The 26,549-nt window shown below is 47.6% G+C and overlaps 1 protein-coding gene across 1 annotated transcript in view; it reads right to left on the minus strand.

Moving 5' to 3' along the window:
• ABAT (4-aminobutyrate aminotransferase) overlaps positions 1–26,549 on the minus strand; it is a 59,101-nt gene that overhangs the window by 29,289 nt on the left and 3,263 nt on the right. Inside the window, exon 2 of the mRNA XM_063143541.1 lies at positions 3,099–3,238. Within this exon, the coding sequence (XP_062999611.1) occupies positions 3,099–3,168 (70 nt within the window). The 5' untranslated portion in view covers positions 3,169–3,238. The remainder of the gene's footprint in view (positions 1–3,098; positions 3,239–26,549) is intronic.

Raw genomic sequence — 26,549 nt, forward strand, 5'->3', positions numbered from 1 at the left:
ACCCAGTTACGGCAAGCAGTTGATGCTGGTGGCAGTAATTTATTTATTTATTTATTTATTTTTGCATTTATATCCCGCCTTTTTTCCTCCAAGGCACTGAAGGCGGCGTACATAATCCTCCTCCTTTTCTCCATTTTATCCTCACAACAACAACCCTGTGAGGTAGGTTGGGCTGAGAGTCTGTGACTGGCCCAAAATCACCCAGTGGGTTTCCATGGGACGCATGTTGCCCACCCCTGTTTTAATTCTACAGCAGCCCTTCCCAAGGTGACGTCCTCCAAATGCTTTGGACTTCCAGTGCCCATCGTTTCCAGCCACAATGGCCCATGGCCGGAAGTGATGGGTGTTGTGGTCCAAAATGTGCACAGGCTGAGGAAGGCTGGCCTACTGTACGCAAACGCATGTGTGAACCAGCCCCTAATAAACCCCATTTGATTGTGCAGCTGGACTCCATTGGAAACCTTGCATGCTGGAGGTAAAATGGAAGTTCTCACTGTGGCATTGTAACTGGATTGGCGCATTCGCACATGCGAGGCACCGGTTGCCTGGCCAGCAAGTTTGGAATATGCACATCTGCATGGAACTTAAGCGGTGCAAGGGAGTAAAGTGTTGTTACTCACATGAGGGAATTGTGCCAAAATGTACAGTAAATAGAGCAATGTGCAGGCATGTGCAAATCAGCCCACAGTGTGCGCAGGAGAAGACAGTAATGTCAGCATGCATGCACAGAGTTTTCTCATCCTGGATTTGCACCAAAGCACACTTGACGGATTCAACTTTGGGGGGTGGGGGTTCTGTGTATCTGCATCCCCCCCCCGCTCCCATAAGCTACAGCTATTTCCCTGGCCCAGAAACCTACAAGAGAAACCGACAGGCGGAGAAATGACTCAAGATGCAAACATGATGCTAATGAAAACCTCGCAGAGGAGTACAGCTACACCCAGCATTTTTCCATCGCTCGGTACGGCCTGCCTGCCCCTCTGTTTACGAGACACCGATAATAAACCGGCAGATCATTGTGGAAACAGAACCATATCCCTCCCCCCTCCCCTCCGGCTGTTATATTGATCTAATGCGTTCCAAACAGTTGCTACAGCGCAGACTGATGGAATCATTCATTTAAAAATGGGGGAATCAATACTTAAAGCAGATGGCCACCAGTGAGGGAGGAAGCAGCAGCCAGGCACCTCTCCACCATGCCTGGGTCCAGCTCCAGCTGAGAGCCCCCTCCCTCCTGCTACCTACTGTCTCTGCAGAGGCCACCAGTGAGGGAGGAAGCAGCAGCCAGGCACCTCTCCACCGTGACTGGGCCCAGCTCTAGCTGAGAGCCCTCTCCCTCCTGCTACCAACTGTCTCTGCAGAGGCCACCAGAGAGGGAGGAAGCAGCAGCCAGGCACCTCTCCACCGTGCCTGGGTCCAGCTCCAGCTGAGAGCCCCCACCCTCCTGCTACCAACTGTCTCTGCAGAGGCCACCAGTGAGGGAGGAAGCAGCAGCCAGGCACCTCTCCACCGTGCCTGGGTCCAGCTCCAGCTGAGAGCCCCCACCCTCCTGCTACCAACTGTCTCTGCAGAGGCCACCAGTGAGGGAGGAAGCAGCAGCCAGGCACCTCTCCACCGTGCCTGGGTCCAGCTCCAGCTCCAGCTGAGAGCCCCCTCCCTCCTGCTGTCAACTGTCTCTGCAGAGGCCACCAGTGAGGGAGGAAGCAGCAGCCAGGCACCTCTCCACCGTGCCTGGGTCCAGCTCCAGCTGAGAGCCCCCTCCCTCCTGCTACCAACTGTAACTGCTGAACTTTGCAACTAAGATTGTAGTGCCTGAGTTTGCTTTCCTTTCCCCCCTCCTCCTCCTCCCTCCCAATCCCCTTTCCTTTTGTGTCATGTCTTTTAGATTGTAAGCCTGTGGGCAAGGACTGTCAAGAAATACTTTTGTAAGCCGCCGTGAGAGCCTTTTTTGGCTGAATGGCGGCATAAAAATCCTTAAATAAATAAATAAAAATGGCATTTCAAGTGGCGTTTGCACCGGGAAAGGATTTCAACATTCCACTGCATGACCCCTGTGAAGTGGGAGACACGTCTTTGGAACTACTGGTAGTGCTTTGCCCACAGCCAGCGTTTTTCAAAACTTTTTAAACTTCAGGATTGGCTGTAGAACCGAACCCCTGGACAGGTGCCACGGAACCCACGTGTGGCACAGAAGATTCTGGGAAATGTTCCAGGGTGCCGCATGTTTAGTTTAGAGGTGTGAGCACCGCACTGAAAACCCAAGGGTCCGACGGTGCTCCAATGGAGCTCTGATATTTCGGTGCAGTTAGGGGACGTTTTTAAAACCATTCGATACCCGCAGTGTACAGCGAAGGTTGTTTGGAGCTCTGTCCCGTTTTCGGATAACCGCTTCATTATAGGCTATGGCAAATAACCAAAATGCTTACATCTCCATCATTTTTAAAGATAAAGAGATGAAACTTGGCAGCATGATAGCTCATAAGTAGGGCTTTAGGCATGCCAAGTTTGAAGCAGATCCCTTCATCCCATGATTTTAAGTTTTTTTTCTTAATTTCTCCACTCAAACCACACACACACACCTGATTATACATTAATTCACCCCTGCACATTTATGGAGGGAAGTTTTATCCTTTACTGTGCATTTTTTAAAAATCCTAACTATTAAGGGATGAAAGGATCTGCTTCAAACATGGCATGCCTAAAGCCCTACTTAAGAGCTATCATGCTGCCAAGTTTCATCACTTTATCTTTAAAAATGATGGCGATATATGCATTTTTGTTAATTCCCATTGAGAAATATGGAGCGGTTTTCCAACGAGTAATCTGGCGGTGTGGAGAGACGGACCCTCTCCAAAAATCAGAGCGAAGAACCTGCTCAACGGAGATCCACACTGAATTTCAGGGTGAAGAAGACCCAATCTGCACAATCCTAGTTTAGCTCCCCCTGGCAGAGCTGGGTCTATTTGGACTCCTTGTCATTCCATAGGAACCCCAAAAAGCTTTTGAGGATCACCTGCCCCCAGATCCTTTAGAAACAATTTATAAATTACCGTCCCACAAATATCTGTGTCCTTTGCCGTGCGTTTTCTGCCACTTACCAGCTGCAAATATCCTTGAATTCTGTTGCAGTGAAGATGTTAAATGTCGGCTCAGCAGCATCGACGCCATTTCACCTTTGGTTCAGTCAATGAAAACAATCAAGAGCTCTTTTTCCCCCCTGCTACCTCCAGCTGACGACCTGGGAGAGACAGAAAACACAACCAATGTCACTCTTAAATGCCCAGAGATCATGAACTGCAAAATAGGCTTGTCATGTAGAATCCGGGTCCTTTCATTAAAAAAAGGAAAAAAAGTTTCTAGATCTCATGATCTAGCTTGCAAAATAAAGCAAGTAAGCAACACGGGGCTGTCTACAGTGTAATTCTCAAAATAGTTGGTTGAAACAGGGGTCGCTTAAAAGGGTTTTGCGTTTACAGCAGCATGTGTTACATTAGGATCAACATTTCCTTTTAGTCAAAGCAGTTCTCTTCACTACTGTCACGGAGAAGTCAAATCTTAGCCTGCTTCTCACATGAGCTGAGCCATGTAGAATGTGGAAAGTTTTGCCTTTTCAAACCCCCGAATACTGGCTATGTGACCAAATGCAGTTTTTACCAGTAGCCAGTGAAAGCTGGTGGCTCTGATGTCAGTGGGGCTGTGAATCCACTCTGGGTTTCAGTCGGAACCAGCCAGAATTCTAAAGGAGCTCTCCGAGCTGACAGACCTTGGATAGCTCCTTTAGAGTTCTGAGCAAAACCCGGCGCGGATTCACCACCCCACTGACATTGGAGCCACCAGCCTCCACTGCCAGTAGATGGGACCTGGCTAAGGTGCTTTTAGAGAACCCCCCTGCCCGATGCTTTGCAGTGGCATCTCAACTCTCTCTGCTCTCTCGTGCTCTGCTTTGGCTGCCTAACTTTCTTCCCCAGTGTCCTGATGGCTCTGCTCTCTCCCCACCTACCAGACTTACCAGTCCCTTTAAAAACATTTAAGGCACAATCCTATGCATGTTTAGACAAGAAAAAAAAAAAGTCACACAGCTATGGCTGGCTGAGGAATGCTGGGAGTTGTAGGACTTTTTCCTTTTCTTTTTCCTCTTCCCTCCGCACCCCCTTTCCTTTTGTGTCATGCTTTTTAGATTGTAAGCACAAAGGGAGAGAATGGCCTCAGGATGCTGTAAACGATTTCACTGGTAACGAGACAGACACATTTTGGCCTCTTTCGTTATTGTTAGGATTTTTTCAAAGGTCTTTATGTAACATACGGAATGTGGAGAAGCCCTAACAATAAAGAAAGAGGCCGAAACACATTGGGCTTTTCATCAGTGAAAACGGTAACACCATCCTGAGTCCTCTCTCTTCCTCTCTCTCCCCTTTGATGCTCACCTGCTTTGCACCTTTTTTTAAGCCTGCAAGCCTGCAGACAGGGACTCCCATGTTTTACTGACTGCAAGAACACCGCTCCTAGAGTCTTTTTTGGCTGAGAAGCAGGATAGAAATACTTTATATAAAACAAGTGTATTATAACACTGAACGGGTGAACAGAGAAATCGTTTGGCACACTTATACAGCCCAAATAGCCATTGCTGAAAGCTCTTTTATGCCGGGTTTTTTGCTGCATTCATGTGCTTCCAAGCAGTCCAAGGGCCGGCGGAGTTTGATACCATCTGTCCAGAGGAGAGATTGCAGCAGGAACACCTGGCAGACTGATAAGGGGGATTCCAATTGTCCGATATCGTCGCCAGCACCTGGTATTCTGGATCTTGATTGTGAGCGCAATAACGCCTGCCCATAAATCTGATTTTATTACCGCACACTGAACTGATCTGAGAACCATTATGGCTGAAAAGCGGCATGCAAACAGTGCAAAAATAACTCCATTAATAGATAAAGGAAAGACCTTGTCCTGCAACCCCATTTGAAAGCCAAGCAGAGAGGTTGATGGCAGTTCAAATGGGGGATCGCAGGCGACTTGCATGTGAAACAGCAGGGCGTGCACCACACTGGGAGATGCTGGTGGTTCCAACGTCAGTGGGGCCGTGAATCCGCTCCGGGTTTCAGTCGGAACCCATCAAAACTCTAAAGGAGCTATCCAAGGTGCTCCTTTAAAGCTTTGACAGGTTCTGACTGAAACCCGGAGCGGATTTACAGCTCCACTGACATTGGAGCTACCAGCCTCCACTGCGCTCCCACACTAGCCTTCCCCAAACTGGAAGCCTCTGGATGTTGTTGGACTACAACTCCCATAATTCCCAGCCAGCATGCTTTAGATGATGCCTTAGTAGTGTTTATGCAGGTCTGCACGCTCCACTTCAAGAAGGGAGCAGAGACGCTGACGAAATGGCAGACTTGAGCAATTCACACTCCTAATAACACCCCCAAAGACCGACCAAGACGTCCTCCAGAAGGTGAAGCAAGGACGGAAGGCTGGTCCTTGCTCTGGGGGTTGCAACCAGGAAAACTGGGTTCTCCTAGATAAATAAGGATAGCCGGAGCATAAGCGGGCCAAGCAAGTGAACGTCAATGCAGAAACGACCCCTGTCTTGATACCCAGGGGCAGGGAACGTGCGACCCTCCAGATGCTAGCGGACTAAAATGCCCATCAACCCCAGCCAGCACTCAACAGGGAGGGATGATGGGAGGTGCAGTCCCAACGACTCCCAAAGGGCAATGCATTCTCCATCCCGGAGGTAGACGATGCAACTGTGAGGGTTGATGGCTTGGAACATCAACAGTGAAGGCCGTTTGGTTGGTTGTCCCCTAAGCAGGCAGGCAGGGGGCGGTGAAGAAGGCCACCCGGGCAGTGGACTAGGTTTGGGTCCACGGGCAGTGGCCACCTGCCTTCTTTAGCGTCAAAGGCCCACTTTCACTCCTCCTACACACAAAGAGCTTTGGCTATGGGGTGGTAGAGAAATGTAAGAAGCGAAATGAAGCGAAGGGGGCTCCACACAGTGAAAAGGCTGCGTGGTGGGCCTGCCCCGATGGCTCACCGCTCCCTGGCCCTTCTCCCCGATGTCTTGACAGTGAGTGTGGACATCCCCAGGGGGAAAGCCGCGGCAGGAAGGATACCACACAAATTGGAGCCCTGTGTGAAAGGCGAAGCAGGGAGGTTCCCCTGACGTATATGTCCATGCTCAAGGTGAGGCAGAGCTGGGGAGTGCTCCAACGTTGGGGCAAACGCCGGCACTCAAGGGTCGGCATGGCTGGGCCCCCGCCGAGGCCCCCTGAAACAGCTGGGGCAAACTGGCAAGCGCCCCCTGGAGTTTTTATTTATTTATTTTTGCATTCATCTCCCGCCTTTCTTCTTCCAAGGAGCGCAAGGCGGCGTACTTGTCTCCCTGCCTCTCGCTCTGGCCCAGACAACGGAGGTGGTATGAAAGAGGAGCAGGAGATGCCACGGCCTACGAGCTCACTGGCTGCCTGTCAAGCAAGCAAATGGAAGCGATGATGAAGAAGAGGAGGAGGAGCTAGAGCATCTGGGGGCAATGGCGGTGAGAAGGGAGACCCACTGAAGAAAGGGGGCTACGGAGAGTGTCTTGCCCAAGTGGCCTCCAAAACCTGGAGTTGGCCCGAAATGCACTGTGACCCTCTGCCACTTTGATGCTCAGTTTCTGGAGCCTCCCAGGCTGGAGGATTTCTAGGCCCATTGGCCCTTGATGTCACCTGAGAAGCCACTGAGTTGTCCAACCACAATGCCTCCTTCAGGCCAGATTTCACCCTCCCCTCCCGCTTTGACATTGTGCCACAGCCAGTGCGATGCAGCGGTGTTGGGAGAAATCCGCAACCGAATCGAATGAGCCTGGATTTCTATGAAACCGACCTGCGGATTCTGCAGAGGACCAGCTTTTCCCGAATCGCACAGATTCCGCGGACTGTTTTGCTTTTTATTTTCCAGAATTTTACACAAATTTAGCCATAGAAAAATACGTAACAATAACAACACTGACCAGAAAGGCACATTTCCCCCCAATAGGCTAAAACATGAAAAATGCGCATTTAAGGGAGAGGATTTGTACATTTTTACCTGTGCGAATTTGCGCAAATGTGAATATTCTCAGATTTGGGAAATTGGAAAAAAAATCCGATTCCACCAATCTGTGAAACGCTGACAGAATGGGCTGTACAAAATACATACATCCCTAGTATGATGTAGTGGATAGACCCGGACACCTGGCTTTAAATCCTCACTCAGCCATGATGCTCACACTAGATAACTTTGATCCAGTCACCATCTCTCCGCCTGACCTACCTCACTGGGCTGTTGTGAGACAAAACAACAACAATGAGGAATAGAGGATCATGTGCATCTCCCTGAGCCCCTTGGAAGAAGGATGCAATAAAAATGCAAACGAACAGCCGTTTAGAAACAGCGTCCGGTGCAACGCACTGCCTCTCCATTGACGCTCCCTGCCACCATCCGCTGCTGCTGACATCTTCCCAGTGACACAGCTAGTTCTGCTGTGGAGGATACGATGAGGATACAGTGAGAGTGAAGTAATTGGCAAAGGCACATGGGCAAAATAACTTATTTAGGACAATGATCTATGTTAAATACATAGCAACCAGCTTATCCTCATTTACTTTTCTACGCCCAAGTACATGAGAGAGGCCCTGATCCAGTTCAGAGTCACCATGCACAGAAAGGGGAGATTTAAACCTTCCCTCCACACCGCCTCCAGCCCCCTAAATTTTCCATCCTGCCCAATCAGGGGCTAAAAAAGAAAAAAAGGAAGAAAATACTCTCCATTGGCATCAAAGGAGGTTTTATATTTAAAGCTCTGAACTGGCACAAGAAACCCAGATGGCCTGTCTAAAAGGACTCCAACAACATACTGGGATTCCGCTACAATGTTTATGGCTATTTGAAATGTATTTGTACGGGCTTTATCAAACTGTATCCAATATAGTTTAGAAGGGATGTCATCTCAGTATCAATACGCTGAGATGACATCACCTTATTCATACTTCAGCGTGACTCCCTGGCTCAGATACGGATGTTTTTCACAATTTGTAAGTCTGGCTTCGCTTGTTCCTTAAAACCAATCCCCCTTTGGATTAACATCAATAGTGCCTGAAGAATTAAAGAAGTCTAATTAAAATGCCAGCACCGTTCGCTCGTGTTCCTTTCCTTCCGCCCCACTTTCTTTCAGCACCACAATCTGAACTCCATTGATCATTTCAGATTCACATTCAAAGACTCCTTAAAATCTTTTGTTGAAAAACCTGTTATCAGCCGGAACAAGCCCTTTTCATTTAAGAGACTTTTCTGAAGCCACAGATACTATTTTGCGCATGCTGATATTTACCTCATAGCTATTAGTTCCTGCAATGGCCTTGTAGGCTCTTCTACGTATCAGAAAGGCCATAAATTTGCCACAGGTCAGTCATGAAGCCAGAGGCTTTTAAAACATTTCGTCAATCAAGCGATATGCAGGCGATGCAATGCTCATGGTACAGGACATTTGGTCAGGTTATTTACTCATCCCATCACAGAAACAACAACTTAATATTTGTCAGCACAAGCCAAGTAACCTCATGTAGAATGTAATACTGCTATATTATTATTATTATTATTATTATTATTATTATAAAATTGTTGTCGCTTCCCAACACAAAAAGCAGTCTCAAAGCGACTTACACACAAATACAGAAATCCATAATCTATATAAACCATATACAAATAAAAATAAACAAGCCAAAACGAGAAGTGTTCCTCCACAATACCTAAAGCCTCCCCGCTTTTCGCAGCCTAGAAGGAACACCACAAAAGCCGCGCACAACAGCAGCCTGAGAACGTAAGTATGCCATTGCCTGGCGCCAAAACGAATTGATCCATGCGCGCAGTAAAATCTCTACGAGCTAATTTTGCAGCGGAAGATGCATTCCTACCCATCCCACTACTAAATCTCTCTCTTTCTCGCACTCTGAATCTTGGTATGTATCCCCTGCTGGAAACGCAGGTCAAATCCAGTTCAGCTGCTGGCAAAAGGAATGAAACATGTGCTGACTCACAGACCGCGGCGAGGTCAGGCCCGGCCCACCGCCAAGTTGCTTCCAAGGATTCTTGCATAACGCCATTCCAAAGCCTTGGTGGCTGTAATCAATGGTTGCACAATTTATTACAAATGCTGCAGAAGCAAGGGTTTGCTGATCTCCGTCCGTCTTCTGGAACCTGAGGCTCATCAGATGTGAGCAACGACATCTCCTACAATCCCTACACAACATGGTCGCTGGCAAATCATTACGACATTTATTACATTTACATCCTACCTTTTTCCCTCTTGCAAGGAAACCAAGATGGCTTGCATGCTCCGCCTCCTCTTCCTCCTCAACAACCCTGTGAGATCGCTTCAGCTGAGAGGCCGTGGCTGGGTAGTGGCCACCGTGGCTTATTTTCCCCTCCCTGCACGTGCTGGGGGCATTTTTAAAAATCCTTGTTACAATTATATCCTGCCTCCCCTCCACACCCCCTCTCACATGGACCTCTAGGTCAGCAGTCCCCAACCTTTTTGGCACCAGGGACCGGTTTTGTGGAAGACAATTTTTCCACGGACCGGGGTGGGGGGTGTTGAAGGGATGGTTTTGGGAAGCCACACCCAGCTGAAGCAAAGCCAGGACACTGGGGCGGGTGGGCGGCTATGGAACGGCGTGCCCAGAAGTCACTTTCCCAGAGTGGCTTCCAGCCGGGCACGCCATTCCGAAGCTGCCGCCCCCACCCCAGCGTCCTGGCTTTGCTTCGGCTGGGCAGGTGAGATGGTGCCCTGCGCCCAGGTACACTGGGGTGGGGGTAGAGGTGGGTGGGTGAAAGCAGCTCACCTGCGCGGCGTGGTTCCTAACAGGCCACGGACCAGTACCAGGGGACTCCTTCTCTAGGTGACTGACATAGTCCCCCTCTCCATTTTATCCTCACTACAACAACAACCCTGTGAGGTAGGTTAGGCTGAGAGTCAGTGACTGGCCCAAAGTCACCCAGTTAGCTTCGTGTCTGAGCGGGGACAAGAACCCGGATGTCCCAACTCCCCGTACGACACTCTAACCACTATTACACACTGGGATTAGCAGAATTACCCCCAGCAGTGCGCATGTTATGTGCCAACCTGATCAGGGCAGCTTGTTGCCATGGGTACCAAGGAGGAGGCGGACCATTTAAGCCATCTTGGTTTCGTTGCAAGAGGAAAAAAGGTAGGATATAAATGTAAGAAATGTCATCAGGTTCCGGAAGACGGCCGGTGCTGGAGATCAGTCTGTTGTATGGTTCTGAGTTGCTTGTTACTCACGGTAACAAGCCACCCTGGCCGGGTTCACACGATGCAACAAGCTGAGGTGCTGGGGGTAATTATGCTAATTCCCCCACCCCACTGCAGGCACATGACTGGCACATTGTTTATTTCCCTTCCGTGATTGTGAAAACCATGTCAATGACTGGTTCAACATCACCCAATGAGCTTCATGGCCAAATGGGGATTAGAACCCAGATCTCCTGAGTCCCAGACCAACGCTTTAACCACTAAACCACACTGGCTGTCAATGATGATTGGAGATGCAGTCCAACTCATCAGCTGGCTGTGAGGTTGTCCTGGGAACCTCACAATCAGGGCCTTTTGGGGGGAAATTGTCGGGAGAGGGGGCATGCCTGGCCTAATCCTGGAAGCTTGTCAAATACTGGAGCAGGAAAACTCTTTCCTCTCCTCCAGGCACATCCGAGGACTCTGCTACCATCTCTCATCTGGCTCTTTGGTGCCTTCTCTTGTTGGCTGGACATGATGGGAGATGTAGCCCTGCACAGCTGGGGGGGTGGGGGAGGCGCCCGCTTGGAGAAGACTGCTTGAGTAGATATACTGAAAAACATTCTTAGAAGACCGAGGTGGCACCAGAAAAAGGAATTTAAACTCATGTTTATTTATGGACTGTTATATTTTGGACTTAAACAAGCCAGTGAACGTGTGGGGTTAGTTCACAGATTTAATACATGTACAGCTTTAGGAGAGAGAGAATCACAGAATTACATCTGAACATGTGGGATATAATGCTTATTGGGATGAAAGATCTGGGGCATCCTAGCATTTTTGGGTTGGGGGCTGCCCTGAACGTGAGGATCTTACTTAAGATTTATAATGCTCTTGTGTAATATGCGTCGGGAGTTCTCTTTCTCTCTTTCTTTCTTTCTTTCTTTCTTTGAATATATAAATTCAATACCAAGGCGGTAGTACCCTTCCTTTACCCTTAACTTAGATTGTTTTCTTATTTAAGTCTGTCGGATGCTCTTTTGCTTTTATTTTTTTAGTTAACTGATCTGGATAAAATATCTAACCTGTCATGCAGCTGTTTTTACCGTCAACACTAAGCAAAAATCAGAGATAGCCGTTAACTATGCAGCGAATGACTTTAACTGAATGCAAAATACAGATGTCAAGGTCCTTTTGTTTTGAGCAGTACGATCAGGTTTATCAATTGCATTTTATATATGTTATATTGTGTTACATCGTTTATTGTTTGTGCTGTGCGTTTTGCAACCACCTACAGCGAAAAACAGTTAAGTACGACTATCCGACATGCAAGTCACTGCCTGATGCTGCAGCCGTCAGGCGCTGAATGACATCTGTTTCTCCTTCCTACCAACAAACCCCAGAGAAAGGAATCCCAGACGGCGGCTGAATCTGTGGCCCAGAAATTCTGTACGCGCAAACCTCCTCTGTACAATTTCAGCCGTGTCCCCGTATTCCGGTGCAGCCCACCCCATGAGAAATATAAGTTTGTGGTACAAAAATTAGGATATTTAAGAAACAACATTTGCAATCATGCATGCTCTGCTCACTCACGCACACACACACACAGAGACGCATGATGCAAATCCGTAGTAACAAAATCTGAGCAACTGCAGCGCCTTCCTTACTCACCAGGAGAAAATGCAGCCGCCTCGCATGCCCCGGTTGGGTTGCCATGGCAGTCGCGATAGGGCACCAATACAAGTGCCAGGGATGAACCAATGAGGGGGAAGGGAGAGTGGGTTTTTTTTGTTTTTTTTGCTTTTGTGGGCCGACAGCTCTTCGGCGGAGCTATTACATGGTTGCTGTAGTAACCAATGAGAGGAAAACCAGCAAGGAAATGTATAATTATTAGATGCGAGATACTGAGCCTTATTCAGCTCAGGAACCAGCACATCACAGAAATGATAACGCTCGCTGGTTACAATTTGTTGGAGTGTGGGGAGGCTGAGAATGCAGAGAAATTTGGGATTTTAAAAATTTTATTTTTATTAAAACGTTTATAGCCTGCCCTATATTCCCTGGCAGATCAGGGAACAGGGATTCAGCTTGTGTTGGATGGGGTTACACTCCCCCTGAAGTCCGCAGCTTGGGTGTACTTCTGGATTCAGCCCTGAGCCTGGATACCCAGGTTTCGGCGGTGGCCAGGAGTGCATTTGCACAGTTCAAGCTAGTGCGCCAGCTGTGCCCGTTCCTAGAGATGTCGGACCTGGCCACGGTGACACATGCCTTAGTTACATCCCAATTGGATTACTGTAACGCGCTCTACGTGGGGCTGCCTTTGAAGAGTGTTCGGAAACTCCAGCTGGTTCAAAGAGCTGCAACCAGATTGTTGACCGGGGCTGGTTACAGGGAGCAGAGAACTCCCCTGTGAAAACAGCTCCACTGGCTTCCTGTCTGTTTCCGGGCACAATTCAAAGTGCTGGTTATGACCTATAAAGCCCTATATGGCTCGGGTCCAGGTTATTTGAAAGACCGTATCCTCCCTTATGAGCCTGCCCGTGCTTTGAGATCTTCTGGAGAAGGCCTTCTTTCAGTCCCACCATCTTCACAGGCACGCTTGGTGGGAACATGGGAGAGGGCCTCCTCAGTGGGTGGCTGCTCCGGTGCTTTGGAACTCTCTTCCCAGGGTAGCTAGACTGGCTCCCTCCTTGATGGGCTTTCGGAAGCAGGCAAAAAGTTTTTTGTTCCAGCAGGCCTTTGGAGAATAATCTGGCCCTCCATCTATGTTAACATCTTATAATTTTGTTGTGTATTTTAAATGTTTATGGTTTTGTTTCCCCGCCCCCCAATGAATGTTTTAAACTTTGTAAGGCTGCCTTGAGGCCCAGCACTGGGCAAAAGGCGGGATACAAATAACAATAATAATAATAATAATAATAATAATAATAATAATAATATAATATATCACAAGGATCTCAGGGTGGCGTACAGGTTTGTGTCATTTCCCTTGCTCTACTTCAGTCATCTTAGAAATGTTTAGCAACGTTAGAAAGGACAGCGGTGTGGTACACAGAGGAAAAAAAAGGCTTTGACTCTGGGGAGCCGAGTTCAAATTCCCCCTCTGGCATGAAGCCCACCGGGTTCATGAAGCTTACTTGGGTAAGTCACTCAGCCTCATCTGTTATGAGGATAAAATGAGACAACACCCATACATGATGTCGTAAGCTTTCTTTCTCCTTTGAATATTTCCATCATATATGAAATCGTACAGATATCCTCCAATACACATATCCAACAGAGATTCAAATCAAAGGGATCAAGGAATATAGTGGGGCTATCGCTGAATTTATCACTCCAAAACAACGACACACCATCTTTCAAAAAACCTACCCTTCAAACATTTGTTCTTTTCCAGCCCTGTATATAGTAAGTTAATTTCATCTTTGCTGCAACATGCCAGATCCTTAAAACACACACATACACACAATCAGACAGGAGAGGGGTGATACCCTTTCCCCAAAATGAAGCCGGTGAGAATTTTGCTGCCATCACAAGATTAATTACCAGCTCAAGGTCTGGCTTTTCCACACAATCCAAGCTTTCCATCTACACACAGCATGGGGAAACAGAATCCAGTCTTCTGACATTTTGGATTTTTACTGTAGTAGTAATAAAGCTTTGTTTCAACCAATGGTTACAACAAGCATAATAAAAAACAAGGCTAAAACAAATCATACATTCTGCAAGGTCAGAAATTTTGCTCTAGACATTTGGGCTGTAAGAGTGAAGCTGGCCCACGCCAATAGGACAGTCTTGTTATTGCATAGAAACAAAAAGTAAGGCTGTGCTCTGCTTCTCTTCTCCTTAAGGTGGAAGCGAAGAGGATCCGGGGGGCAGCGGAGAGGATCGAGATGAAGGCAGATCCTTTGCCTCGATCCGGAGCTCCGAAAAAGAGGTAAGGGGGCCTTACCTGGCATTGCCGCCACCCATGCAGCGACGGCGGCAGAGCCAGGTAAGGGGGCAGGGGGTCTTACCTGGTCCGTCACGGACCGTCGCCGGCTTCACTAGAGCCCACGGCTCAACCCGGAAGTGTAGGCCGGGGCCTACAGTTCCGGGTTGAGCTGCGGGCTCTAGTGAAGCCGGCAACGGGCTGCGACGGACCAGGTAAGTGCTGTGCGTGGGGGGTTTTTACCTGGCCCTGCCGCCACCGCCGCTGCCCATGCGGTGACGGTGGCGGAGCAAGGTAAGGGGACAGGGGGGAAGGGACTTACCTGCATCCGTCTGTGGTCTGGCAGCGGCTTTAACTGAGCCCGAGGACTCAAACCGGAAGACCAGGCCCTTCCTATTTGAGTCCTCGGGCTCAGTTGAAGCAGCCGCCGGACCGCAGACAGATGCAGATAAGGGGAGAGGACGGAGGGGGGCTTTACCTGGCGGTGGCGGCGCTGCAGAGCTCCGATTTGGATCTGGAGCTCTGCAGCGAAGCGAAGTGGACCACTGGCGGATCAGCGTGGAGCAGACCCTATCCGGAAGTTGCAGATCGGGATCCGAAGCAGATCGGGGGGGCCGTGCACAGCCCTAACAAAAAGGATATTCTTTCTGAATCAGACCAGCTGGACTTATTCACAAGAAAATGATCTAAACATTTTGAACGAATTTGAGAATGGATCGGGCAGGAGAACAAATAATGAGGCAGATCCGCTACGGCAAGGGCAGCACAGGCTTAAGGAGAGCGGGGCCAGCTTAAACCTTTCCTGGTAGACCATTGACTTTACACAAACTACTTTCCCACCCGTGGGGGGAATAAAGACACAAAAAGGGATGAGGAGAAAAACGGCTTACGCGGAAGAAGCAAACCACCCCTTCCTCCAACGCTGCTGCTGCTGCAATCAAATCCACAGGTCTGATCCCTGCCCGGTTGCATTTCCATAAAACAGGGGTGAGGAACCTCTTTCAGCCAGAGAGCCAAATTCAATTCTGGAGAAGCTCTTGAGGGCTGCATTCCAGTGGCAGGTGAGGCTGAAGGCCAACGGGGCCCAAAACACAAGCATGTTGTATAAAGTCCTTACTGCTGATAATGAAGCTGAAGGAGAAGGAAACCAACCTTTCAGAATGGGGGTGGGGGAAGAGGGCCTTCTCTGCTGTGGCACCCCGGTTGTGGAATACGCTCCCTAGAAAGGTTCGCCTGGCACCTACATGATACTCTTTTCGATGCCAGGTGAAGACCTTTTTAATTTATTCCCAGTATTTTAACACTTTACTGGCTCATCTACACCAAGCTGGATATAACACTATGAAAGTGTTATGAAAGTGGTACATGGTCTGTGTCCATGGGCCCCAACAGTTGTCGGTGCACTTCAATACTGCTATAAAGCAGTCGTGTGGCTCCTGCCTTTTATATACCACTTTCATAGTGGAATATCCAGCTTGGTGTAGATGAGCCGGTAAAGTGTTAAAATACTGGGAATAAAAAGGTCTTCACCTGGCATCGAAAAGAGTATCATGTAGGTGCCAGGCGAACCTTTCTAGGGAGCGTATTCCACAACCGGGGTGCCACAGCAGAGAAGGCCCTCTTCCCGCACCCCCATTCTGAAAGGTTGGTTTCCTTCTCCTTCAGCTTCATTATCAGCAGTAAGGACTTTATACAGCAGCATGCTTGTATTTTGGGGCGGTTTGGACTTCAGCCTCACTTGCCACTGGAATGCAGCCCTCAAGAGCTTCTCCAGAATTGAATTTGGCTCTCTGGCTGAAAGAGGTTCCTCACCCCTGTTTTATGGAAATGCAACCGGGCAGGGATCAGACCTGTGGATTTGATTGCAGCAGCGTTGGACGAAGGTTTGCTTCTTCTGCGTGGGCCGTTTTTCTCCTCATGCCTTTTTGAGTCTTTTAAAAGACTGCCCACAGTCTTTTAACTTTGTTGTTTTAAATCCGTGTTTTAAATCTGTCTAAATCTCTGCACTGCTGCTCGGTTTCCTCCCGGTTGTGCTTTTATATCGTGCTTTTATATTGTGGTTTGTTTCGCATCTTGAATAATACTTGATGGTTCTCATTTCTGTGATGGTTGTTTGGCGATCGGGTGGTATAGAAATGCAATCAATCAATCAATACTGCACAAACACGAAGAAACCGTCAAAGATCAGGGGAAAGGGTGCAGCGTCCTGGGGAATCCTTGATGGCCGGATTTGACTCCCGGGCTGCAGTTCCCCACCCCTGCCATAAAATGAGATGCAACAAAAACACTTTGGGAGATGGATAAAGGATCTCCCACACCTTGCGTAGTTTGTGCATGTGGTAGCAGTGAGAGAGGAGAGGTGTGGATGGATTTTTGAAAAGAAATCCATCACTATCCGAATTCAAAACTCCATCCTTTTCTCAGAGAAGCTCCTGTGAAGTGCTGGACTCATTCCAATCTTGTAAATTAATTCAGGGAAGCAAATTTTCCTGATCATGCCAGCCACCCTAAAACTACCTACTTCCCCCCCCCCCCAAAAAAAAGCTCATCTGGCAAAGACTCAGGTCTGCAAATATTCTTAAGGGGAGGCGATTGAATAAGTCCAACCAAAATTAAAGATGTGTACATTTTTCATGGCTAGCTACCCAGACGCTACGCTCAACACTTCAGGACCTTCCCCGGGTGCCTACTCTGAGGGAAGCTCGGAGGATGGCCACAAGGGAGAGGGACTTTTCAGTGGTGGCCCCCCAATTATGGAACAATATCCCTGACGAGGCTCGCCTGGTGCCAACATTGTTATCTTTTTTCTTCTCCCAGGCATATAACAGCATTTGTTGAGTTTTTAACTGGCCCAGAATAGTTCTTTTAAACGGATATTGTACGTAATCTGCTTTTAAATTTTGTATATCGTTTTTAATGTTCAGTGTTTAAATCTTTGTAAACCACCCAGAGAGCTTCGTCTATGGGGCGGTATATAAATGTAATAGCTCTTTGTATATTTCCATGTATTTATAAAGCAATGATCTCTTTGTCCAGTTGAGGCTCTCCATCCGAGATGGCTCCAAAGGTGCTTTCGAACAATCAACCTGCCTCTTCTGCAAAATTTCAGGGGGTGGGTGGGTTTCCAGACATTGCCATCTTCCAGTTCTAATCCTCCTGTGTTTTCCTACCACGTCTTCCATCCAACCCTCCTCCCCTTGTCACAGAAAGTCTAAAGAAGCTTGGCTCTTCAGAGCTCTCGAAAGCCCTTTGCTTATATCCTTGACCACCCAACAGGTTGTTCAGGCGGAAGAAAAGAGGGAGGCCCATTCACAGGACCGGAGCGAGTCAGAAAGGGTTAGTAACGTTTCAGAATTTAAATAACCAGCCTTAGCTCGACTAGGCCTTTTTGATTCTCAGAAAACATGAACCAGGCACTCTTGTTACGAAAGGCCAACAGTAACGCCTGGGACAAAGCGAGTTCTCATGCCGTTGCAGTTCTCAGCTCCCCCACCCCCACCCCGTAAATAGCGTCGACTTCAGACAGAGACGGAAATGTCAAATAGAGACATGTCAGTGATGCCTGCAAGTAACCAAACTAGGCCACATTAGCGTCAAGAGGGAGAAAACCAACCAGACAAGACAATCACCGAAGCCTTCAGGTCCTCATTTCAAAGCCCGGAACTGTCAAACTGGCAATTTGTGGCCTGGAGTGATCGAAGCTCCACCTCCCGACCTAGAAGACCCCCTGTTCCCCCCATGCAACCTACCATTAAGGAGAAGTGAAATATTCACACTCGCACCCACCCACCCAACTCATCTAGGCAGGATGTCTTCTAGGGCTGCTACATTTGGTTGCTTAATTGGTTAAAATCCCCATCCCTGCAATCCCAGTTGGTCTGCGGGGTTGTCCCTGCAGGGAAATACTACATGCAATATGACATCCTTTTGCATCTCGCTTCCCTGCAGAATCAGGCACCCGTCTGCCAGGCTGTTGAGAGATGGATTTGGTGGGAACAGGGCAAGTGGGGATCAGGGCCGGGTCATTGGTAGGTATGGCTGGGCAGGGGGATGGACTCGATGGCCTTATAGGTCCCTTCCAACTCTACTAGTCTATGATTCTAACTCTCGAGGACCCTCATCCAGCAGAGTCCACTGTCCAGAGACCCCCTGAGTTTTCTCCTCCTTTTCCCTATTGCTGCATGCATGTTCACCTGTGTCTCACTCTGGCCCAGGCAACAGTACTGGTGAAGAGGAGGAGGAGGAGGAGGACATGACATTTTTCTCCCTCTCTCAAAATGCTAGAACCCAATGGGGACATCCCATGAAGCTGATTGGTGGGAGATTCATGACAGGTAAAAGGATGGACTTCCTCACACAGCACGCAGTTGAACTATGGAATTCACTACCACATGATGTAGTGATGGCCACCAATTTGGATGGCTTTAAAAAGGGGTTGGATGAATTCCTGGAGAAGAAATCAAGGGCTACTAGCCCTGATGGTTGTGTGCTACCTCCAGTATCTGAGGCAGTAAGCATGTGTGCACCAGTTGCTGGGGAACATGGGTGGGAGGCTGCTGTTGCACCATGTCCTGCTTTGTTGGTCCCTGGCCAACGGCTGGTTGGCCACTGTGTGAACAGAGTGCTGGACTAGATGGACCCTGGGTCTGAGCCGGCATTAGGGCTCTTATGTTCTCAGGAGGAAGAGATGCTGCCTACCTGTTCATTGTCTCTCTGCTCGTCAAGGAAGAAGAGGTAGCAGCGATGCGAAAGAGAATGTGGAGCAAGAACAGCTGGTGGCCATGGCGATGACAATGTAGACTTACTGCGGAAGGGGTGTGTGGAGGGCATCTTGCCAAGGACCCTCAGAAACCTGGAGCCGGCACTGCGGTGGGTGCTCATTGCAAACAGAAGTGGGAGGACACCCTTCTTGACCAAGGGCCCTCCAAAACCTGGAGTCTGAGATGGTAGCTGCACTGGGGGGGTGGGGGGAGGGTTGGGGCACAGGTTTCCTGAAGACCACAGTTTCTGAGAGTTACATGCAAGCTGCAGGCCCCCTACCTCTGGCTTAGATGAATCATTTCAAAGCAGAATTGAGATCTACTAAAGACGTGGCAACCAATTAAATGAACAACAGTTTTAATTTTTGTAAAAACAACAACAAAAAACACCTTAGTAAAAACCGAGTGGAGGCTGGTGGCTCCAATGTCAGTGGGATGGTGAAACTGCTCCGGGTTTCAGTCAGAACTCTTTTGTATCTGGTCAAGAGGGCAGGGCTCCTGCAGTTTTAACTGTTGTGATGAAGAGGGAATTTCACCAGGGGCTGCATGCATACAAATGACACCTGCTGAAATTCCCCTTTCAATAGAACTGTTAAAGATACAGGAGCTTGGTCCTCCTTTCCATAGGGTCACCCTAGCACTAGTTGTACCTCTGAATATTCTAAAGGGGGGTTGGGGAATTCTGGGTTGTCCAGAGATCAATTACTTCAACCAGACCCGCCATGGACCCCAGCTCCATGCTTGTGGCAGGGCGGGTTCCATTCGAAGCCTAGAATAAATACATTTAGCTCGAAATCAAATTCAGCTTGTTACCACCAGAGCAGCTTGCTGCCAAATTTCAGCGGCAACTCAAAACTTCCTGTCGAGGAAATCATAGAATAGCAGAGTTGGAAGGGGCCTACAAGGCCATCGAGTCCAACCCCCTGCTCAATGCAGGAATCCACCCTAAAGCATCCCTGACAGATGGTTGTCCAGCTGCCTCTTGAAGGCCTCTAGTGTTGGAGAGCCCACAACCTCCCTAGGTAACTGATTCCATTGTTGCACTGCTCTAACAGTCAGGAAGTTTTTCCTGATGTCCAGCTGGAATCTGGCTTCCTTTAACTTGAGTTCATTATTCCGTGTCCTGCACTCTGGGAGGATCGAGAAGAGATCCTGGCCCTCCTCTGTGTGACAACCTTTTAAGTATTTGAAGAGTGCTATCATGTCTCCCCTCAATCTTCTCTTCTCCAGGCTAAACATGCCCAGTTCTTTCAGTCTCTCTTCAGAGGGCTTTGTTTCCAGACCCCTGATCACCCTGGTCGCCCTCCTCTGAACACGCTCCAGCTTGTCTGCGTCCTTTTTGAATTGTGGAGCCCAGAACTGAACGCAATACTCTAGATGAGGCCTAACCAGGGCTGAATAGAGAGGAACCAGTACCTCACATGATTTGGAAGCTATACTTCTATTAATGCAGCCCAAAATAGCATTTGCCTTTCTTGCAGCCATATCGCACTGTTGGCTCATATTCAGCTTGCAATCTACAACAATTCCAAAATCTTTCTCGTTTGTAGTATTGCTGAGCCAAGTGTGTGAATGGGCTGTTTTGTCTGTGCCCACCCTGTTTTGATGTAAGCCCTTTCTAAGTTCTATAGCAATTTGACCCAAACTGTAGCTGAAAATATATTGAGCAACACTTGCTCAACCAACAAGAAGTGTTGACACATTAGTCAGAGTGTGAGCCTCCCAGCGAGGACAGGAAGAGTAGTAACCACAAAGGAACAGATGTTCCAGGATTGCAATACCCATCTACGTATCGTTTTTCTAGTCTTAGAATTATCTGCACTCTGCACATGCATAAATGCCTTGTCTATCATTGGTTACTGTATTGCAAAACTGTATTATGATTGGTTTATTATATGAGGAAGTTCTGTTGTGGTTCTGAGGATGTTACCCTATAAGTATCTTAGCTTTGCCTGCAACTAGTGGGCAGGCCTTCAGATCCTCTAGGGTTTGCCACCTTGCAGCACTGCAGGCTGCTCGTAATAAAATTTTTCCAAGATGAGAGAAATTGTGCCTTGAGAGTCTTTGACCGCCACTCTGCGAACCAAGAGAACCTGCCCTTTCGGGTTCCTCCACATCCCCCCCGCTTTTTTCCTGAAAAAATATAACGAATAGGGGCTACCGGGGTGCAGCTGGGGGTGTACGTTGCCCACCCGTTTTCTAAAGTGATATATACACGTGAAGCATTATTATTATAAGTATTATTTAAACAAAATGAATGGATGAAAATCTCACTGCGGTGATGTTTCTTCATTGCACCAGCTTGGGAAAAACAAAGTCTCTCTCTTCTGCATTACTCTCTAACAAAAGTTCGCTGAGTCGTTCTCTCCCCAGAAAAATAATTATTAAAGATTAAAATTTTAAAAGTTCCCCGTGGTTCCTTTCAAGGCAAGGTAAACCTAGAAGCGGGATGCAGCTAAGAACTTTTCAGCTGTCCTGCTGAATGACTGAAATGCAATCTCTATCGAGTGTATTTACCCGGGAGGTTCCAATCGAACAACATGCAAATAGATTTTCAGCCAAATCAAGCAATGTGTCGTGAGCGGCTGTAGATCCCTTGGGGAGAATGCAAAACGACTGGTCCCCATCCCATTGCAGCTGTTGGCCAGGAACGAAGCCTGCTGTTTGCTTAAAGGTCGCGTGGCATGGCTAAGGCGAGGTCCTCCACCATTTCTGGTCAGATTAACCAGCGTTTGCTAGCTTCCTGGAAAACATGTTAACTATTACCATGATCTTTGAAATGGTAGAGGCTGCCAATTGGCTTTCTTTGAAGGAAATGCTTATATACTTATTTGGGTACATAAAAGATTCCTACAGTCATATACTAGAGAAATATCTGCCATTAGGGCAAGTGGGAGGCAGTAGAAAGAGGGCATAATAAATTTATCATTATTAACTGTGGAATGGCCTGCCGGAGGAGATTCGTCAAATTAACAGTCTTTTAGCATTTAAGAAAGCTGTTAAAGACTGATCTCTTCTGGCAGGCCTCTCTAGTGGAATTTTAGGATGCTTTTAGTATTTTTTTAAGGAAGTTTTAACAATGTATACTATGTTTTTAAACAATATTTTATGTATTTTATACTTATTGTTGCTCCTTGCCTCGATCAGGATGGAGAGGCGGGTAAGAAATATGATGCTGCTGATGCTGTATACTGCAAGAGCCCTTGGGTGGGATGCAATGTGTCTCTGTGCTCTGCTCAGAGACGCATTGCACCACCCTGCAGAGCCTCTTTCAGCAGTGGAAGGGCAACCTTGTCTCAGCGGCTTCTACCATTGGCACATCTAGCCCAGTATTGTCTTGGACAACTTGTGGTCCTCCAGATGTTTTGGCCCATATCTCCCATCAGTCTTAGTCAGCACAGTACGGGATGCTGGGACTTGTGGTTCTCCAGATGCTTTGGCCTACAAGTTCTCTATCCCTGCCCCAGTTCTCCAGGGTTTTCAAGCAGGAGTCTTTCACAGCTCTCTTTGGAGATATCAGGGATAGAACTTGTGGATGCCTGCATGGAAAACATCTCCTCTACCACTGAACTACTGTCCCTGCACTATGTATCTAATAACTCTGCAGAAGTGGAGAAAAATAATATTTGCCTTCAGAACAGAACATACTAAAAACCTTAATTTTCCTGTAAAAATATATGCTACTAGTCCTTACAATGGCAAAGGGAGGCTTGAAAGTGTGAACAGCACACAGAAACCTGGGTGCATCCTGTTCTGACATAACTAACGTTTCAAAGAGGATGTGTGTTCATGGGCCTGGACCATAGCGGAAATGTGGAAAGGCAGGATATACATGTACAACTAAGCTCAAGGCAAAAGCAGTGTTGCATAAAGGAATTGAAACACAACATGGAAATTCAGGAAAAACTAGAAAGTGGGGGACTGGCCCCTTCCTCCATGTCTGGCACTTGAAGATGCCCAAGGCGTTGGTGCCTCCTGCTGCTTATGTGTCATGAGCAGAAGTAATTCCTTTCGTCTTTCCTGCCGATCAATTTCCGTTTGTGACCTCAAGTTCTTTTATTATGGAGAAGAAGAAATACTTCAGCCTCGGCTCCGTTCCCACATCTATTGCTTCTCGATTTCTTGGTCCATTGCCTGGTTTTATTACCTCTTGTGGGAGAAGACGCCTGACTCTTAAGTCTGGTCAAAAGGCACAGGTGGATCCTGGCCTGTCAAGATTTTTTAATTACTGCTCTTCTGATCAATAACGAGCTTCGCAGCCACATTTTGCAGGCACATCCTGGAACTTCAACCTCTGATCAACTCATTAACTCTGTGCCATGGCCAGCAGCAAGGAAGGAAGTGTTTTCTGAATTCAATCTCTTAGCCAGGTCTATTAACTAGGGAGCATTCAATAAAAATTTGCTGCAGAGGAATCCCTCGTGGCAGAGTATATCTCGTTCGTAAAAACAGCGAAGGAACATGCTGTCCCTCCACCAAAATGAGCTCCATAATCGTCAATCTTCTAGGCTGTGGCACTTCTAGAGCAATCCTTAGCTTGCAGTTTCCGAAACATCTGATCAACGAAGCTCCATTTTTCTGAATTACGTTTTACACGAATTTTATGAATCAATGCATTTCGACATCAGTCACATTTTACATGGAAAAATATAACAGTGGGGCATTTTTCATTGCTGATGGCCAGAATGGCTGGTCCAGAAAAGGGCACAATTTCCTCAGCTGACGCACACCCACAATCCCCTGCATGTATTCTCTGTTATTTAATCCAGAACGATCCTGAAGATCAATACAAAATTCCAACGACGGCGCTCAATATTTATGATCAAGTACTCTATGTCAGCTGTCCCCAGCCTGAGGCTCTCCAGTTGAGGTGCAACTTCTATTATTCCTAACCAGCATGGCCATGGTCCATGCTGGCTGGAAATGATTGTCTAACACATCTGGAGAGCACCAGCTTGAAGTTGGCTGCTATATGCGGTCCTTAAACTTCTTTGGAGCACTCCAGAAACAGCATCAGAGGGTCCACTACTTTTAGAACCTTTTAGATACAGTGGTACATTCGTATGCGCTTATCCCAGGGACGGCACCAAAGGCAGACGTGGTTGAACATCAGACAAGGACCCACAACTGAACAAGAGCCCTCTGACAAGAACTCCCTGGACTTGCTTCTCCTTCTCATCATTGCAACCTGTTTGTTCACCTGCCTCTCGCTCTGGCCCAGACAATAGTGTGAGAGGCAGGTGAACAAACAGGGAGATATTGTAGAGCTAGAAAAAGTGCAGAAAAGGGTGACTGAAATGATCAAGGGGCTGGAGCAACTTCCCCCCCTCCAGGAGGGATGGTTAAAACAGCTTGGAAAAAAGAGAAGCAAGGAGAGACATGATAAGAGGTGTACAAAATCATGCACCATGTGGAGAATGTGGAAAGGGAGACATTTTTCTCCCTCTCTCATCATACTAGAACCCAATGGGGTCATCCCATGAAGCTGATGGGTGGGAGATTTAGGACAGATAAAAGGAAGGACTTCTTCACACAGTGTATAGATAAATTACAGAATTCACTACCACAAGGTGGGCATCGGGTTGCATACCTCTGAGTTATACTGGGCCTGTTCAGACAAAACGCTAAGCCATGGTTAGGCCGCTAACTCTTTTGCAGCAGTTAGTAAGTTTAAACCGTGGTTATATAGCTACCAAGGTTAGGAATGGTTCACATGACACACTAAGCCATGTTTAGCTCAAAATGCTGAACCACATAGTCTGAAAAGGGTCAGTGTCTGACTGTTCTTATCATGACAAGTATCTCCAGCTTTGTCAACAGTAAAACTGCCCAATTTCTCTCTTTTTCCCACCTACCAAGGGATCAGTATATTTCACCTAAGGATGGAGTGGTTTTGAGTAAAGGCTGGATTTTATATTTTCAAAAATGGAGGATCAATCACTGTTTATTTCTTCTTCCCAGCATTCAGTTAAACTACAGAATTCGCTACCACAAGGCATAGTGATGGCCACCAAATTGGATGCCTTGAAAAAGGGGGTTGGAGAAATTCCTGGAGGAGAAGGCTATGAGGTAGTATTTATTTATTTTATTTATTGATTTACAATATTTATATACTGCTCCCTATTAAAAATTTCAGAGCAGTGTACAAGATAAAATAAAATCAGAATAAAACACTCTAAAATAGATTTTAAAAGAAGCAAAACGTACAGTGAACCGTGGCTGGCCATTAAGAAAAGGCTTCCTGGAATAATGGCTTTTTCAGGAGGCGCCGAAAGGAATACCTAGGAACTCCAGTTATTGGGGAAGATGGGCAGGGAAGTGGCATTGCAGTTGTGTCCTGCTTGTGCTTTTCCCATAGGAAGCTGGTTGGCCACAGAATGAAAAGAATGCTGGACTAGATGGGCCCTTTGCCTGATCCAGCCTGGGCACAACAGACAAAGCAAGTCTCCATCGGTGGGCGGCATTTATAGGTATCAGAGGCATATTTAGAAATAATTACTCTCATTTAAAAAGAAATACAAGGCGTCTCACCATCGCCATGGGTCTCGCTCAGGTGCAAGTTCAGTGTCCTATTATTATTATTATTATTATTATTATATTTATTTGTATCCCGCCTTTTGCCCAATGCTGGGCCTCAAGGCGGCCTTACAAAGTTTAAAACATACATGGGGGGATGGGGACAAAACCATAAACGTTTAAAATACACAACAAAATTATAAGACATTAACATAGATGGAGGGCCAGATTATTCTCCAAAGGCCTGCTGGAACAAAAAACTTTTCGCTTGCTTCCGAAAGCCCATCAAGGAGGGAGCCAGCCTAGCTTCCCCGGGAAGAGAGTTCCAGAGTACTGGAGCAGCCACCGAGAAGGCCCTCTCCCATGTTCCCACCAAGCACGCCTGTGAAGATGGTGGGACTGAAAGAAGGCCTTCTCCAGAAGATCTTAAAGCACGGGCAGGCTCATAAGGGAGAAGACGGTCTTTCAAATAACCTGGACCCGAGCCATATAGGGCTTTATAGGTCATAACCAGCACTTTGAATTGTGCCCGGAAACAGACTGGAATCCAGTGGAGCTGTTTTAACAGGGGAGTTGTCTGTTCCTGTAACCAGCCCCGGTCAACAATCTGGCTGCAGCTCTTTGAACCAGGTGGAGTTTCCGAACACTCTTCAAAGGCAGCCCCACGTAGAGCGTGTTACAGTAATCCAATCGGGATATAACTAAGGCATGTGTCACCGTGGCCAGGTCCGACATCTCTAGGAACAGGCGCAGCTGGCGCACTAGCTTTAACTGTGCAAATGAACTCCTGGCCACTGCCGAAACCTGGGTATCCAAGCTCAGGGCTGAATCCAGAAGAACACCCAAGCTGCGGACTTCAGGGGGAGTGTAACCCCACCCATCACAAGCTGAATCCCTATCCCTGCTCTCTTTCTTATGGCTCTTTATCACTGAACAGAGGACTATCCTTTGTATAATAGGGCACCTGACCACCCTAAATCTCTGGCATGTCCAGTAACACAGAACTCCGGGAGTAAGTGGGTGGGTGGGTGGAGACCTCAGCCTGACACCTTGAATTGCGGCTGCTATTACTGGGCTA

Source organism: Elgaria multicarinata, chromosome 17 (genome assembly GCF_023053635.1).
Source record: "Elgaria multicarinata webbii isolate HBS135686 ecotype San Diego chromosome 17, rElgMul1.1.pri, whole genome shotgun sequence".
Taxonomy (NCBI): domain Eukaryota; kingdom Metazoa; phylum Chordata; class Lepidosauria; order Squamata; family Anguidae; genus Elgaria; species Elgaria multicarinata.